This window comes from Tyto alba, unplaced genomic scaffold (assembly GCF_018691265.1).
Source record: "Tyto alba isolate M040663 unplaced genomic scaffold, T.alba_DEE_v4.0 Super-Scaffold_38, whole genome shotgun sequence".
Taxonomy (NCBI): Eukaryota; Metazoa; Chordata; class Aves; order Strigiformes; family Tytonidae; genus Tyto; species Tyto alba.
The window spans coordinates 6,862,257-6,875,587 of record NW_024881313.1 but is presented as its reverse complement, the minus strand read 5'-3'; the positions used below and the strand labels follow the sequence as shown (position 1 = coordinate 6,875,587).

At 44.4% G+C, this 13,331-nt stretch overlaps 1 protein-coding gene across 1 annotated transcript in view; it reads right to left on the bottom strand.

Moving 5' to 3' along the window:
- RAPGEF5 (Rap guanine nucleotide exchange factor 5) overlaps window positions 1–12,540 on the bottom strand; it is a 162,835-nt gene extending 150,295 nt beyond the window's left edge. The window contains 1 exon segment of the mRNA XM_042802015.1: window positions 12,266–12,540. Within this exon segment, the coding sequence (XP_042657949.1) occupies window positions 12,266–12,454 (189 nt within the window). The 5' untranslated portion in view covers window positions 12,455–12,540.
- Window positions 12,541–13,331: the final 791 nt, after the last annotated feature.

Below are 13,331 nucleotides of genomic sequence, written 5' to 3'. Positions count from 1 at the left end.
TCAAAGCCGAGAGATACTCTTGTAGACCCCTGCTCAGAGATTATTTGACAAAGTTGTTGGTTACTAGTCTGTGTAGAACTTTCCAAACAGTTGTCCACCCACAAAACAGGAGCTTCACCAATCATGAATATTCTTATATTTCTTACAAGAACAGGAAAGCCTTTGACACAGTATGTTGTAAGAAGGTCAAGACTGACATGATATTAGCTGGTTTTCTTGTATGTTCAGAGACCATCTACACAATAACACTCTGCAGTTGTAACTCCAACTTCAACAGAGATGGTGTATATATATATATATATATATATATGTATATATATATATATATATGTGTATATATATATATACACATATATATGCCCCAACAAAAAAACTCCCCAAAATAAGCTAAAGCAATCTTTCCTGGAAAGACAAAATATTATAGTTTGTTAAGTAATTGCAAAGTAGTGAAGGACAAGAACAGGATTAAACAGGCTGTTTTCATTAAGAAAAGAAAAATACAAAGATGTCCCAATGTGACATCCTAGGCTGAATGCTGTTTAATAAAACATACTTGTGATGTCAGCATCAAGATAAGCAAATGTTGCTTATACGATTTTGGTTCATCACAATCAGAAGTCTATAAACAACTTCAGATGGACCTAGTCAAGGTAGGAGAGTGGACAACTCCATGTTAAATTATATTAATCCACATTAAATGCAAAGTAACACCCAGGGAAGGAAAAAAAATGCTGACAATTTATATAGTTTAAAATTAACTATATCAACTTAAAGAAAGCAACCTGAATGGCTGTGAAGACATTTCAGTGAAGAACTAATCTGTGCCACAAGGAACTCTAAGAAGATAGCAAATTGTTAGGATGAAAAGCCTACATGATGGAGAAAGAGAGGAAATTGCATGATTTATATAAATCAGCGATACAGTCTCATCTAGAATATTACATTCAGCACAAGGCGTCACAAGTTCAAAGGGACATTGCAGAACCAGATAGAGTTCAAAACAAGGTAACAAAAATTATTACAGCATGGAAAGTGTCATCTAGAGACACTGGGATTGCTTGCTTTAAAAAACAGCTATAAAAAAAGAATATATAAAAACTAACTGTACAGAAGTTGGAAGTTCCCTGCCTCATAGGGACAACAGATGGGTCACTGAAATTAAAAGCAGGATATTCAAAACTGATCAAAACCAAATGCTTTAATTAACAACAGAGTAAAACAAAATGTACTTTTCCCTGTAAAGTCATTATCATCAAATCCCACACACAAGCTTTGTAAATGTGAGTTCCAAGATGAGTCTGAAGCCAAAATACTAGCCAGAATCATTAAAAGGCTGCATTTGTATATGCATAACATGAAAAGCTGTAACTATAATGATTAGACACAGCAGTTCCTGAGCATCAGAGTATAAGGTATCTCTGGCTATCTGAAGCCAGAAAAAAAAAAACAAAGTGGAAGGCAGACTATACAACATTTGCCCACACGTTCTCTTGAAAGCACAAGAAACTTGGTGGCTAAAATTGTTACCTGTTAGATTAATCTTAAAACTTATGGAAAGAGGAATAAATGAACCATCATCTTAGCCCACAACTTTTTTTTTATCTACACTAGCTTGCTCTGAAATGCATGATTTGTTTTTCGGTTTTCTGTTTTGTCCTTTTTTTTAATTATTTTTAGCAAAACCTCTATCTGCATAATGTAAATATTTATTGCCACATTGAATTGCAAATGATCAACTCAAAAATGGGACTTCTTAGGCAGGGCTTCAGATAAATTCTCAGTTTATGCATACACTGTATGAACTGAGGACAGACATCTCAATGGAAAAAAAAAAAAAAAAAAAAAGAAAAAACAAGAGACATCACTCTTGCTTTTCAGCTTGGAGACTCACCAGTTTTAATACATGTCCTGGCAACCTAAGTGACCTATTGATTTGCAGCCATTCATTCAAGTGCAGTGAGAGACATAATTAGATAAATAGCTTTGGTAAAACTAATCTGAAACTCATTTGGTTTGGGACTGTCTGTTTAATGAGATAAAACAAGAAATTAAATATCTGCTGAATGTTCCTCTTTGTATCCTTCAACACAATAATAAAAATATAAATAAAGAGGTATTCATTCAATCAGCATTATTATTTTTTGCATTTTATGTATTTTGTTTCAGCAATTGATGTCAAAGTCAATTACAAAGACACTATTTATGAATGACTATGCTTTAAACAGGCTGACCAGTTTTATCAATCTCTTTCATACATGTGAATACTGAGGAATAAAAAGAACAGGTCTTTTAATAATTTGTAAATTCAAGCTGACAAAGTGTATCTTTAAGATGGTATGTATGGTATAAGTTTGAAGTATCAAAGTTCCATTTTTGGACATGATTATGCCATTCTTTGTGAACGTTAAATTCTGGTTAAGTTTTCAAAAATGTTTATAACAATTACATCTAGTGGGATTATTGTATTTTGTTTCTTAAGTAGTTTTTTCCAACAAAATGCTAAGGAAGACTACTTTAAAGAATTCCTGTGCACAAATCAGTGCTAGCATGGACAGATATTACAGTTTACCCTTCTTAAGCCAAAACACACTTAAGTTTGGGATATGCTGCATCCTCACCTTTTTTCTTTGGAAGCTAGTACTAGATTCTGCTTTTTTTCCTTTAGGACCTGTATCTCCCATGAGTTTGGCCTTCCTTAACAAGCACCACAAATCTTGGTTCGTCCTGCAGCACAGATTCAGCAGCAGACTTGCAGCCCACACCCCCATCTTTGCTTTCACTGCCAAGAGGCTTCAGGCACTGCAAAAATGACAAACTGCAACAAAGCACTGGACTGTACACAAGCTGGGACCCAGACCATATCTATGGGATTCTTTTAGATCATTCCTTCAGCCACCCAGTAAACAATAGCTTTGCAAATTTCAGAGCTAACCATGCATGCGCATTGTTTTTCTCCCCTTCTCGCCATATTTTAAAAATCAATTTATGCATCACTGAAGTGCATTCACCTATGGGATGACATGGAGCATCTGCTTAACAGTGTGCAGTAGCAGTCTATGACATGATTACCACTTCCATCTGAAATTACAGAGTGCTTTAGGATCACTGGGCCCAATTCTCTCGGCCAGAACCTGGCCGTAAAACCACAATTAAATGCTTATCATCTTAAAAAAAAAAAAAAAAAAAAAAAAAAAAAAATCAGACCAAAAAAAACCACACCAAACCAAACACCTGTTCTCTCCCAATCTGCATCATAAATTCTTGATGCTCATGAGTGTCTGGACCTCAATTTTCTGCTGGGGTTTTTTAGTCATTTTTTAAATCCAAAACGCAGTACTTCCTCTGGCTCACTGCTCCTCAGTACTGACCTGCACACTGCCTACTGCATCACAAAGGGCATGATTTGACATACATTTCTTTTACCAGTGGTATCATTGCAAGCAGCTACTGCCCCTTGCTTGGTGCTACTTGTTCCACAGTCCCAGTGATGATGCTGACACACGACCTGCAGAGATGCTCAGAAGGGGCAGCTACAGATGGTACCAGCAGATCACAAAGCACACACATATAAAATCAACTCCATAATTAAACAACAAAACTGCTGGAGAGGCTCTGAACTATTTCTTTCCTTACTGCTCTAACTCATGTAGCCCATGTGTGTCTCAGTCATATAAAGACTTAGGTATGAGGTTCAGGAAGCAAGGAAAGAAAGGTAACCCCCCTAAATCAAGGATAAAAAAAGAAAGTTGCATTCCTCACTCTCTTTTAAAAAAAGGCAAAGTAGAAATTGTTCATCATTTTAAGCTTTAATGGGTTAATTCCATTCTAAAACTGAAGGCAAAAAACCCTTACTGATGCTATGAATACAGCTCTGTTGGTATTTATACAGACTGAAGTGTTTTTTCTCCCTCAATCAGCAGAATATTTTCTTTTTGCACTATAAAAAGTATATCGACATTTAATCAGTTAGCCTGCTGTGTCCTCTCCAGAAAAATATCTTGCAAAAAGAGAATTCATCAAAGAACACTGTATACTGTAGGATTTAAATATTAGTAATTGACCCTAGCATAATACAACAACCATAAGTAGATCATTTTGCAAGGTCGGACTAACCCAAGCCAAACCATAAGTTAACCGAGATAAAAGACATAGTGACAATTATGAATAGTTGCTGCCTTTCACACCTGGAACTTGATAATATTCATATCCTGCTTCCATGGCTTTTAACTTTAGAGCCCCTATGACCTCATTTTTATCCTTAAACTTTTGCCAAAAGCACAGATACAATGAAAAACGCTTAAATAAAAAGGTGTCACGGACAAAAGTTTATACAGCAGATACTAAAAAGCAACCTACAATATTCCACTGAAATGGATCCATGTGTATGAACCCTATGGGATCTGCAAGGCAGCCTGATTTGGGGAAAAAAAGGTTTAAGAGTGTGCACAAAGAGCAAAGCAATGGATGGATGGCCCAGCTAAGCCAGCCCTGAGGGACTAGAGAAGGTCAGGGTGCTCTCAGTTGCCCCATTTCATTTTCAGTCCTACAGCACCATGCTGAGCCCCAAAGCACACTAAGGCTCCCTTTCTAAGCATTAATATGAACCCCTGGCAGAAGACGGCTCACATCCCAAGGAGATGGCCGTGTGGCTGGACCTACGGCCTCGGGGTGCCCAGTGATCAGGCACAGAAACGCGGCGAGACCCATCCAGGGTCTCGAGATGTTCCGCGGAGCCAGACCAAAAGTCCGTGCACTGAGCCCCATCGCCCCGCGGGCTGGCTGTTACACCAGCACCCATCTGGGTCAGAAACCATGGGTGGGACAGGAACACTTCAGCTGTAACTGAATAAGCAAGTTATATAGTATAAAGTTACACAGTATAAGCATAAAGTTACATAGTATAAATAGAAAGCTACGTAGTATAAGTAGAAAGAACAAGCACCTTCTTTTCCCACTAAGTATTACTAAGTATTACTTTAATTTTCATATATTAAGGATAAAACTGTTTTATTACAATGGCTTTCTGTGAGTTGGGTTGAAAAGACAGCATATTCTGCTGCTGGTTTTGTTTTTTTTTTTTTTATCTTTTCCCCTTCTAAAATGCTGTCGCCGTCTATTTTCAGCATTTTCATCAGCATAAAAATGCACAGCTTGTTTTGCAATTTCCTCACGGTGCAAATGGAATTCAAACCACTGGGGCCATATGAGTAACAACAACTGAATACAAACCTTAATGGAGTTTGTCATAATTGTACAGTGCGGCGTTATTCATTCATCCTGGTGGCTGGGAAGTCTAACATGAATTAACCAGTAATGCAGGTTTGCAACCAAGGAAATTAAAGTATACAATTCCACAAAGCCAATTCTGTTTATTCCCCTTTAAATACACAACTAAAGGCATGATTAGCTCACATTTAAATTGAGCTTTTCGTCAAGATGCAACACTAGCAGAGATTTTGCAAATATTCAAATACATTCCTTTTAATTCCAATGGAGTTGATCGTATTTGCTGCACAGATTTCCTTGACAGGCTTGCAAGCCACACAGGGCAGCACCACATCTGAGGATCTGCAGGCTATGCCCCTTAGAAACAGGAGCAAAACCAAAAGTGAAAGTAGCAAGATCCTCGTTCAAGCAGAATTACAAAAACATACGAAGCTGATCAATATTCTCCTCGGAGCCCCTAACTGAAGGTGTTATTATGAACAGAAGAAAAGCAGCACTTAAAGACTGAGCAGAGGCAAAATTTACTCAAGGTGTTTTCAGCATGAGCTTGATTTGCAGTGTGGGCAAGGATTTAAAGGCAAGACCATGTTTTATAGCAGCTGACTGTGGATCGGAGTGGGATTTACCAGGATATGTTCTGGCCAAAACAGAGAAAGGAGACAGAATCTGTCCCATAGCTTAGAGCAAGCTGCTGCATTTTGTCTGTGTCAAGGGGTCAATGTCAATTTTATGCACCTTCCACGAGCATGAGCCACATGATGGCACCTCTTCTGCATGCGTTGGCAGCAGCTGCCCCTGCACCTTCCCAGGGATGCTAGAAACCCGCCGAGATGTCAGTCCAGGCACTGCCAGCCTCACACCCAGTGCCAGTGTAAGACCACAGGCGGTGGGCATCATCCTGGCAGCCAGACTAATCCCCAGCCTCAGGGAGAAAAATAACTTTGCACCCTTCAAAACTTATTAGGTTACTTCCTAGGGCAGACGAATGGGTTTGCCTTCCATTTCGTTCAACAGTAGTTAATCAAACCCAGGCATAATTTCTCAGATGTCATAACACATGGGCTAATTAAGAAGTATTCTCAATTTAGTAATTCACTGAACATTGGGTATGAAACAAATTATTATGCAAATAAACACAAGAGAGACTGAAATTCTCCATCAGCTACCGTGGTCAGTGACTCTAAGCTATTTTTCTCATTACTCAACATTTCATGTGTCACCAGTCACAGACCTGACAAGTTAAAGGATACTGTGAAAGGCAATTATCTTAATCAAATACGTTTAGCAAGAATACATAATAAGCTTGATTACAATAGGAAAAATTCAAGACTACTTACCACAACTATTTTTAGTCACATAATAACTGCCAAAGTAATGGGGGTGTTAAGTTACTGAGCAGAACCTCTATGGCAGGCTTTAAAGCAAAATGTCACAAATATCAATCAGCCTACTTTGATAATACTTCTGACAGCAGAACTTTGGATTCACTGAGACAATCTAGTATTTTGGTGCACTGATTTCAGCCAGTACAGCATCTACACACCACAACATCTCATCTTTTTAATGCAAGAGAGACTCCAAAACTAAAGATTCTATAGTATATATCAACATAGGTAACAGAGCAATTCTTCTCCTGATTTTTACTCCTCATTAACAACAGTGGTCAAACGAGCATAAAGGTGCTGATGGCACAAAATTGGAGGCATTGCCAAAACAAATGTAAACAGAATGGCGTACAGGAAGATTAGGTGACTTCAAGAACTGGAATATTAGGAAAAGAGTGTAATTCAGCAGCACAAAAGACAAGGTCACTCAGGCACTACTAAGATGAGGAGCTGCCAACAATGATATGGGCTGCTATAAATGTCAGGCACTGGTGGGAAGATTACCCGAGTACAAGGCAGATACGAAAGCTTAACTATCAACCACCACCATAACGTAGCCATGTTATGGAAAGAAGGACTGGAAATTCTGAGAACTTCCAGCAGGGAATTTCTAATGTCCTGTCAAAACCTCATCTACAACACTATGGCTTTCCCAATCACAGGATGAATTGATTAGAGGAAAGTAATGACATAAACAACTGAAAGCTTCTTACAAAGGATGAATAAAAGTTTAGCAAAATGTAGGTTGAGAGGTTCGGATATTTCATTTAATTAAAATAGATTGAATATAATTTGATTTTTTTCCCCGCCAAAGAAGAGTTGTCTCCGACAGCATGACAACTTCCAGTGCCAGAAAATATGATAGATATCTCTAATACGCTCCAACCTTCCAGCTATTTTCAGCTCAGGAACCTTCTGTGCCTGATGGGGATTATGTATGTTCAATACACTTCTCTTACTTGAACTTCTCCAGTCTCCTGCTGAACTCATGTAAACTTTTAGCATCCGTACCCTAACTCCTGTGATTTATTTTCAACCTGTAACCCTAGAGCCAGTTTACATCCTGACATACACATACAGCAAAGTTGTCACTCAGAACAGAGCTAAGGTGAAGACAGTCTGAGAACATTTGTCTGGCCAAAGACCTCTAGGAAACTCACAAAAGTCATTACAGGATCTCAGAAGAGAAAATATCCGTGGTATCCCTTCAACTTCCAGCAAGCCAAAAGGCATGTCCCATGGTTTGTACAGGCCAGCAAGATCTTTCACAATATCAGACTAATGGGGTTTGACACCATTGACATTCAAAAGGTTTTCCAGCTCCACTGCCGTGACAAAGAGCAACATCCAGGCTCATGTATAACAACAGTATTTCACTTGTGTATGAACGCAAACCTAGAAAGCAGAAGAGGTCATTAAAAACGCACGTGTGTCTGTGTGTGCGGTAATTCCTCCTCTGACTTCTGAGCACTTCCCTGCTCCCTCAGGAGGCATTCAGGAGTGGCATTAGCTCCCTAAGAGTCCAACAGAGTGTGGTGAAAAGGATTTTTGGCATGATGGAGTGACTGCTACACTGATGCTCCTGCAGGACCTTGCCACTGGCATTCCTGGTGCTTCCACGGGGCAGCGACCCATATTTCATCACTAATAACAAGAAAAAGCAGAAGAGAGGAAGACACCTTTGGCAAGGACCAGGAAGAACAGCAAAGACAGTTCATAACCAAAATACTCACGCTTACTACATGTACACTTAACACATGCCTCAAGGAGGCAAACTGGGGAACAGAAGGGTACCACTGTCCAAAGATTTTGCGAAAGCACATGGCAGAGAGGAATGGTTCCACAGGGCACAGCAACCCACTGCAACAGATCCCTACTCTACCTCTGCACAAGCTCTGACACACACACACACACAAACAAACTACCACAGGAAAAGGCTGGATCATTTTCTCCTGTTTTATCCAGCAGAATGAAAGAAGCACCAAGGAGAGGATGAGGAGTAAACCCCACACCCTGCAGCTCACTGTGCAACTGCAGCCTAACCCCCAGTGCCGTCTCAGACATCTGTGCTGCACCTGCACTAAGACTGAATTGAAGAAAAATCACCATCAGAGACAAGCATTGGGGTTCCATAGCCAAGGAACTGGAGGTTAGTTTTATCTAAATGACTGAAGCAGTGGGGTGTATTGGTGTTTACCTGGCTCCACAGCACACAAACATGTAAGCAGGACAGTTACTGCAGCTTTTCTGCAAGGCGTTTTTCCACCTCCAAGTTCTTCACATATATTAAAATTCAGCACATCCTAACACAGAAAGCCAAAAATACTCACTCATACTCCAGTTTTTTAGTTCACTGAACTGAGAGGGAAACACTTATTTTGTTGCACTACATTTTCAAATATTCCCATCTCTGGTCACAATTTTCGTATAGCTTAGTGCCAAGGACTGAGAGGCCCAAACAGGTTAAAAAAAAAAAAATTATTCCACTCCATACCAAAATTGTATTATTTTTTTTTTTCTGTGTACTACCCTCCACTACACAACACTTTCTTCCCCCCACACACACACCACAAGAAGTATTTGAACAGCATGCAGTGAAGTAGATCCTTAAAACAATTATAGCACCCATAACATTTCCATTATATTTTATAATCCATAGTCCCCAAGCATGCACACATGCAGATTATCCCTGCTTTATTGATGAGGAAGCAAACTGCACTGCAGGCGGTCCCTCAGCAAATCAGAATCAGAGGCAGACCCCCTGCTCAGGGGTCATAATGTTTTTCTAGGAAATTAAACAAGCCAGAATTTCAGCTGGTCAGCATTTACTTGAAAACAGCTCACCTAAGTGAGCAACATTCCCGATGAAACCAGCTGGACAAATAAGACTCTCAACTTGGTGTTTGAACAAACAAAAAAGCACAAGGAAAATGTCACTGGAGAGGAAGATCGGGTTAATTTTTTTTTTTTTTTTCCAAAAGGATAGAGGGAATGGAGATTCCCTAAGCAAACAAAACCCTTCAAAAATTAACTTTGGATTAACTTGCAATATTTCGTTGAGGAGAAAAAAAGGAATCTCTGTTTCATATTTGTGTTACTCAACCTTTCTCCAACTTTAAGACTTTTTAAATTTAAGAGTCACGTTTAAAAGTATTAAAAAATGATGCATTGTATTATTCTAACATATCCCTTCCTTCTCCCAAATACTGTCATTTTCAGAGTTGAAGTCATTCTCCACATTAAATAGAAATATGTGAAAAGTATCATGCCCCTAAAATCCCACTTCTGGAGGGGGAAGGCACATGCACAGAGCAGACGGGAATCGACAAGGGGCACTAACAGAGCCATGCTGCTCCCTGGAGAATCGCACGTGTGGGAGAAACCCTCCCCGCACCCGCTGCGTCCACTTTGCTTTCAAAGAGAACAAAGTGACATTAACACCACCACCGGCCTCCCAGCGCTACCTGTGCCCCGGAACACCCCACCAGGCACCTCCCGTGGCTGAGTAGTTCCAGCTGCAGGAGAATCCCTGCAAACGCAGAGATGGCAGAGCACAGCAGTCCCATGCTCCGCACAGGACCGAGCCACCAGCCAGAAGATCCTGCTGGAGCCCTACAGCATCTCCAGGCGGCATCGCCCACTAACCCAAGATCTGCTGGCTTGGTTCCAGACTGCCTGACAAACTCACCATCCTCCCCTTCAGCCTTCTTCCTGCCAGGATAGGCGGCGCAAGAAGAACTTGGCCAGATGACCCACAGGGTGCTGGGAGGCGAAGAGGACACGGATGACACCACCACTAAATCTGTCACGCTGTGTTTGCTGGTCCGTAACGCGGCACATCGGCAAAGACAGGCGGAGCCTCAGCTGGGACTGTACGAAGCAAGATGGGACCAAGGCTTCAGCAAGCACATCTGAGGAGCTGCACGACCCAGGAGCTACTCGAGCTTCTCACCAGGGTGTTAACTCACCCACTCCAAATATTTACAGAGTAACTGTTGTACCACTCACTTGTTAAATTCTTTCAGCAGCGGTGAGGAATAACCATGAGGATAAAACTGAGCCTGCTCTGCATGGCGTCTGCCCGAAGCATCATTAATATCTTGTGCTAAAACAGTATTTCGGACCTGCCTGCAAACGGACGCTGTTACCAGCCACGGTTCTGCACCACTGGACACTTACGCCACTTCTCTGGTAGTATGCTTTAAAAGTGGAACAAATTAAACTCAATTCAGAAAAGGTCTCATCTTCATCGGAAGAAAAATATCTGTCGTAAACATCCTGTTAGGGCAGAGCAAGACTTGGCTATTTAAAATTAACTGAATCTCCTTAGCTCTGTGTTCATACAGACACTCGTCAAGTGGATTACTGCTTCACCTGAACAATAAAAATCATTAGGCATCTCCATACAGACTAGTCTTTACTAGTCTGCTAAACTCACTCGGGGAAAGAAATTAATCCAGAACAAGAATCTGAATCAAAATATTACTCAGAATTAACTATTTTGATGTCAATTTATATACTACCTTAATCCTATTTATCCTTCTTGCATGCGTATCTTCTAAGAACAAAGCATTCACAGAGGAAGTTTTGTTTTAAATTCACACCCTACTATATTTCACAACAACTTCCCCGTGCAGATAAAGCATTTATTTACACGGGTAGAGTACTGCAAAGTTGATGAGTACAAATACACACCATGCTGACTTCTCCCCACTACCTCCCTGCACGGGCATTTATCAGTGCACCAAAACCACACCGCAGCTCGCTGGATTCCCCACGTAGACAAACCCAACCCCACGCGGGTAAACCCAACCCCTTCATTTCGACCACTCAGACGGCGGGTCGCAGTCCGGTTTTGGCCTGCAAGTAAGGTTTGCCGTGACCTGGTGGCAATCCCACCCCTGTTGATACAGCTCCGGTCACCAGTGGGAGATTTCACAGGCGCGAGCGGCCGCATCCCCGCGGCAGCGTCACGCTGTACTTCACCGGGGCACTTGCCTGCCCTGTGAAGCTGCGCCACCAGCCTTTCCAAAAACGAGTGAACTCGAGTGAAATTTGGCTAGGGATTTCCACGGTGCCCACCTGACCCCGCCAGCCTTCAGTTCCCGGAGGCACAAGGGACTGGCGGCCGAGCGTGCCCAGAAAGCCATTCCAGCCCCAAAAGCTCCGGGGCACGTTGGAGTTCGCCGCTTTTAACGCGCGTTTTGCACAAGCGTCCGAGCACACCTGCGCCGCACCTCCCGAGAGGCGCATCGGCCCACACGAGTTCTGCCACGCGGAGGGGGAAAAGGAGGGTGCTGCTACACGAGGAACCCGGAGATCGGGACGGGGTCACCCAGACCGAATTTTTTTTTTTTTTTTTTTTTTTTTTTTTTTTCCCCCCGCCCCCCACCCGAGCTGGCCGAGGCGGGCACCCCCTCCACCCCCCACCCCGGGGACGACCGATCCCCCCGCGCCCGGCAGCCCCGCGGCCCGCCCCCCCCCCCCCCCCCCCCGCCGCGGCCCGGCCGGGGGGGCTGCGGGCGCCGCCCCGCCTGCCCCGGGCACCGCCGCCCGCTCCGGCGCCGGCCGGGCGAGGGCGAGGGGCGGCCCCGGCGGGTGGGGGGGGGGTAGGGGGGGTGTCGCTGCCCCGGGCCGCCCGCTGTCTCACTCACCCGTCCGGCGGCGGCAGCGCTCTTCCTCCGCAGCGTCAGCCCGCTCCGCAGCAGCGCCGGCAGCTCCCGCAGCTTCTGCCGCAGCTGCACCGGCGGTGGCGGCTCATGGGCTCCGCCGCCGGGGCTCCAGCTGCGGGCCAGCTCCGCGCCCTCACGCGGCGGCGGCATCTTCACGGAGCCCACGGCCATGCCGCATCCCTGCCGGGCTGCGGCGCGCAGACCCGCTCGCCTTTCCCCCCCTCGCGTCGCCCTCAGCCCCGCTCCCACCCGCGGGCGGGCGGGCGGGCGGGCACCCGCAAACCCCGCTGCCCCTTCCCCGGCTGCCCCGAGCGCGGCCCGGGCAGCCCCGCCGGCCCTCCCGCCCCGCTCCGCCGCTCCGGCAGTGATAAAGTGCAGGTAATGAGGAGGGTGGAGGAGGCGCGGGCGGGAAGAGGCTGAAAGTCCTGTTAACTCCTTTGCGCTCGGGGACCGACGCCCGGGCCCTCTCCCCACCTCTGCCGGCGGCCTGCGCCCAGCACAGCACCCCGTAACCCACGGGGAGGACGCGGGGGAGAGTGGCCGGCCTGCTCGGAGCAACCGAGGCGTTCAGGCTCCTCCGGGGGCCGGGAGGTCTCGGCTCCCTCCTGGAGGTTGCCGGGGCCAGGCTGGAAGGGGTCCGGAGCAGCCTGGTGTGATCCCAGAGCCGAGCCTGCCCGGGCTGGAGGCCCCCCGGGGCCCCCAGCTGCCCGAGTCACCCTACGGTCCCCTGGGCTTATTTAGGGCTGCGAGGGGTGAGATCTTCCCTCCTCCCTTCCCGGCGGATTCTTGACTCGGTGAGGCGTTTTGTCCTCCATGTCACCATCAATACTGGAGAAGCTGAGCGGTTCATCCCAGGCAAATGACTTGCTTTCAGACATCCAGGTAACCCCTGGAAGGGAACCCTCAATGCCAGAAACCAATTCCTTTATTCTTTGTTTAAGGAAGAAAAATACATTCAAGGCACCTGTCTAGAATTCGGTACCTTGAATTATAAGGGCTTTATTTAATCTCTGGAGTCTGCCTATTCTATCTCAGTGGTACAGGTGTT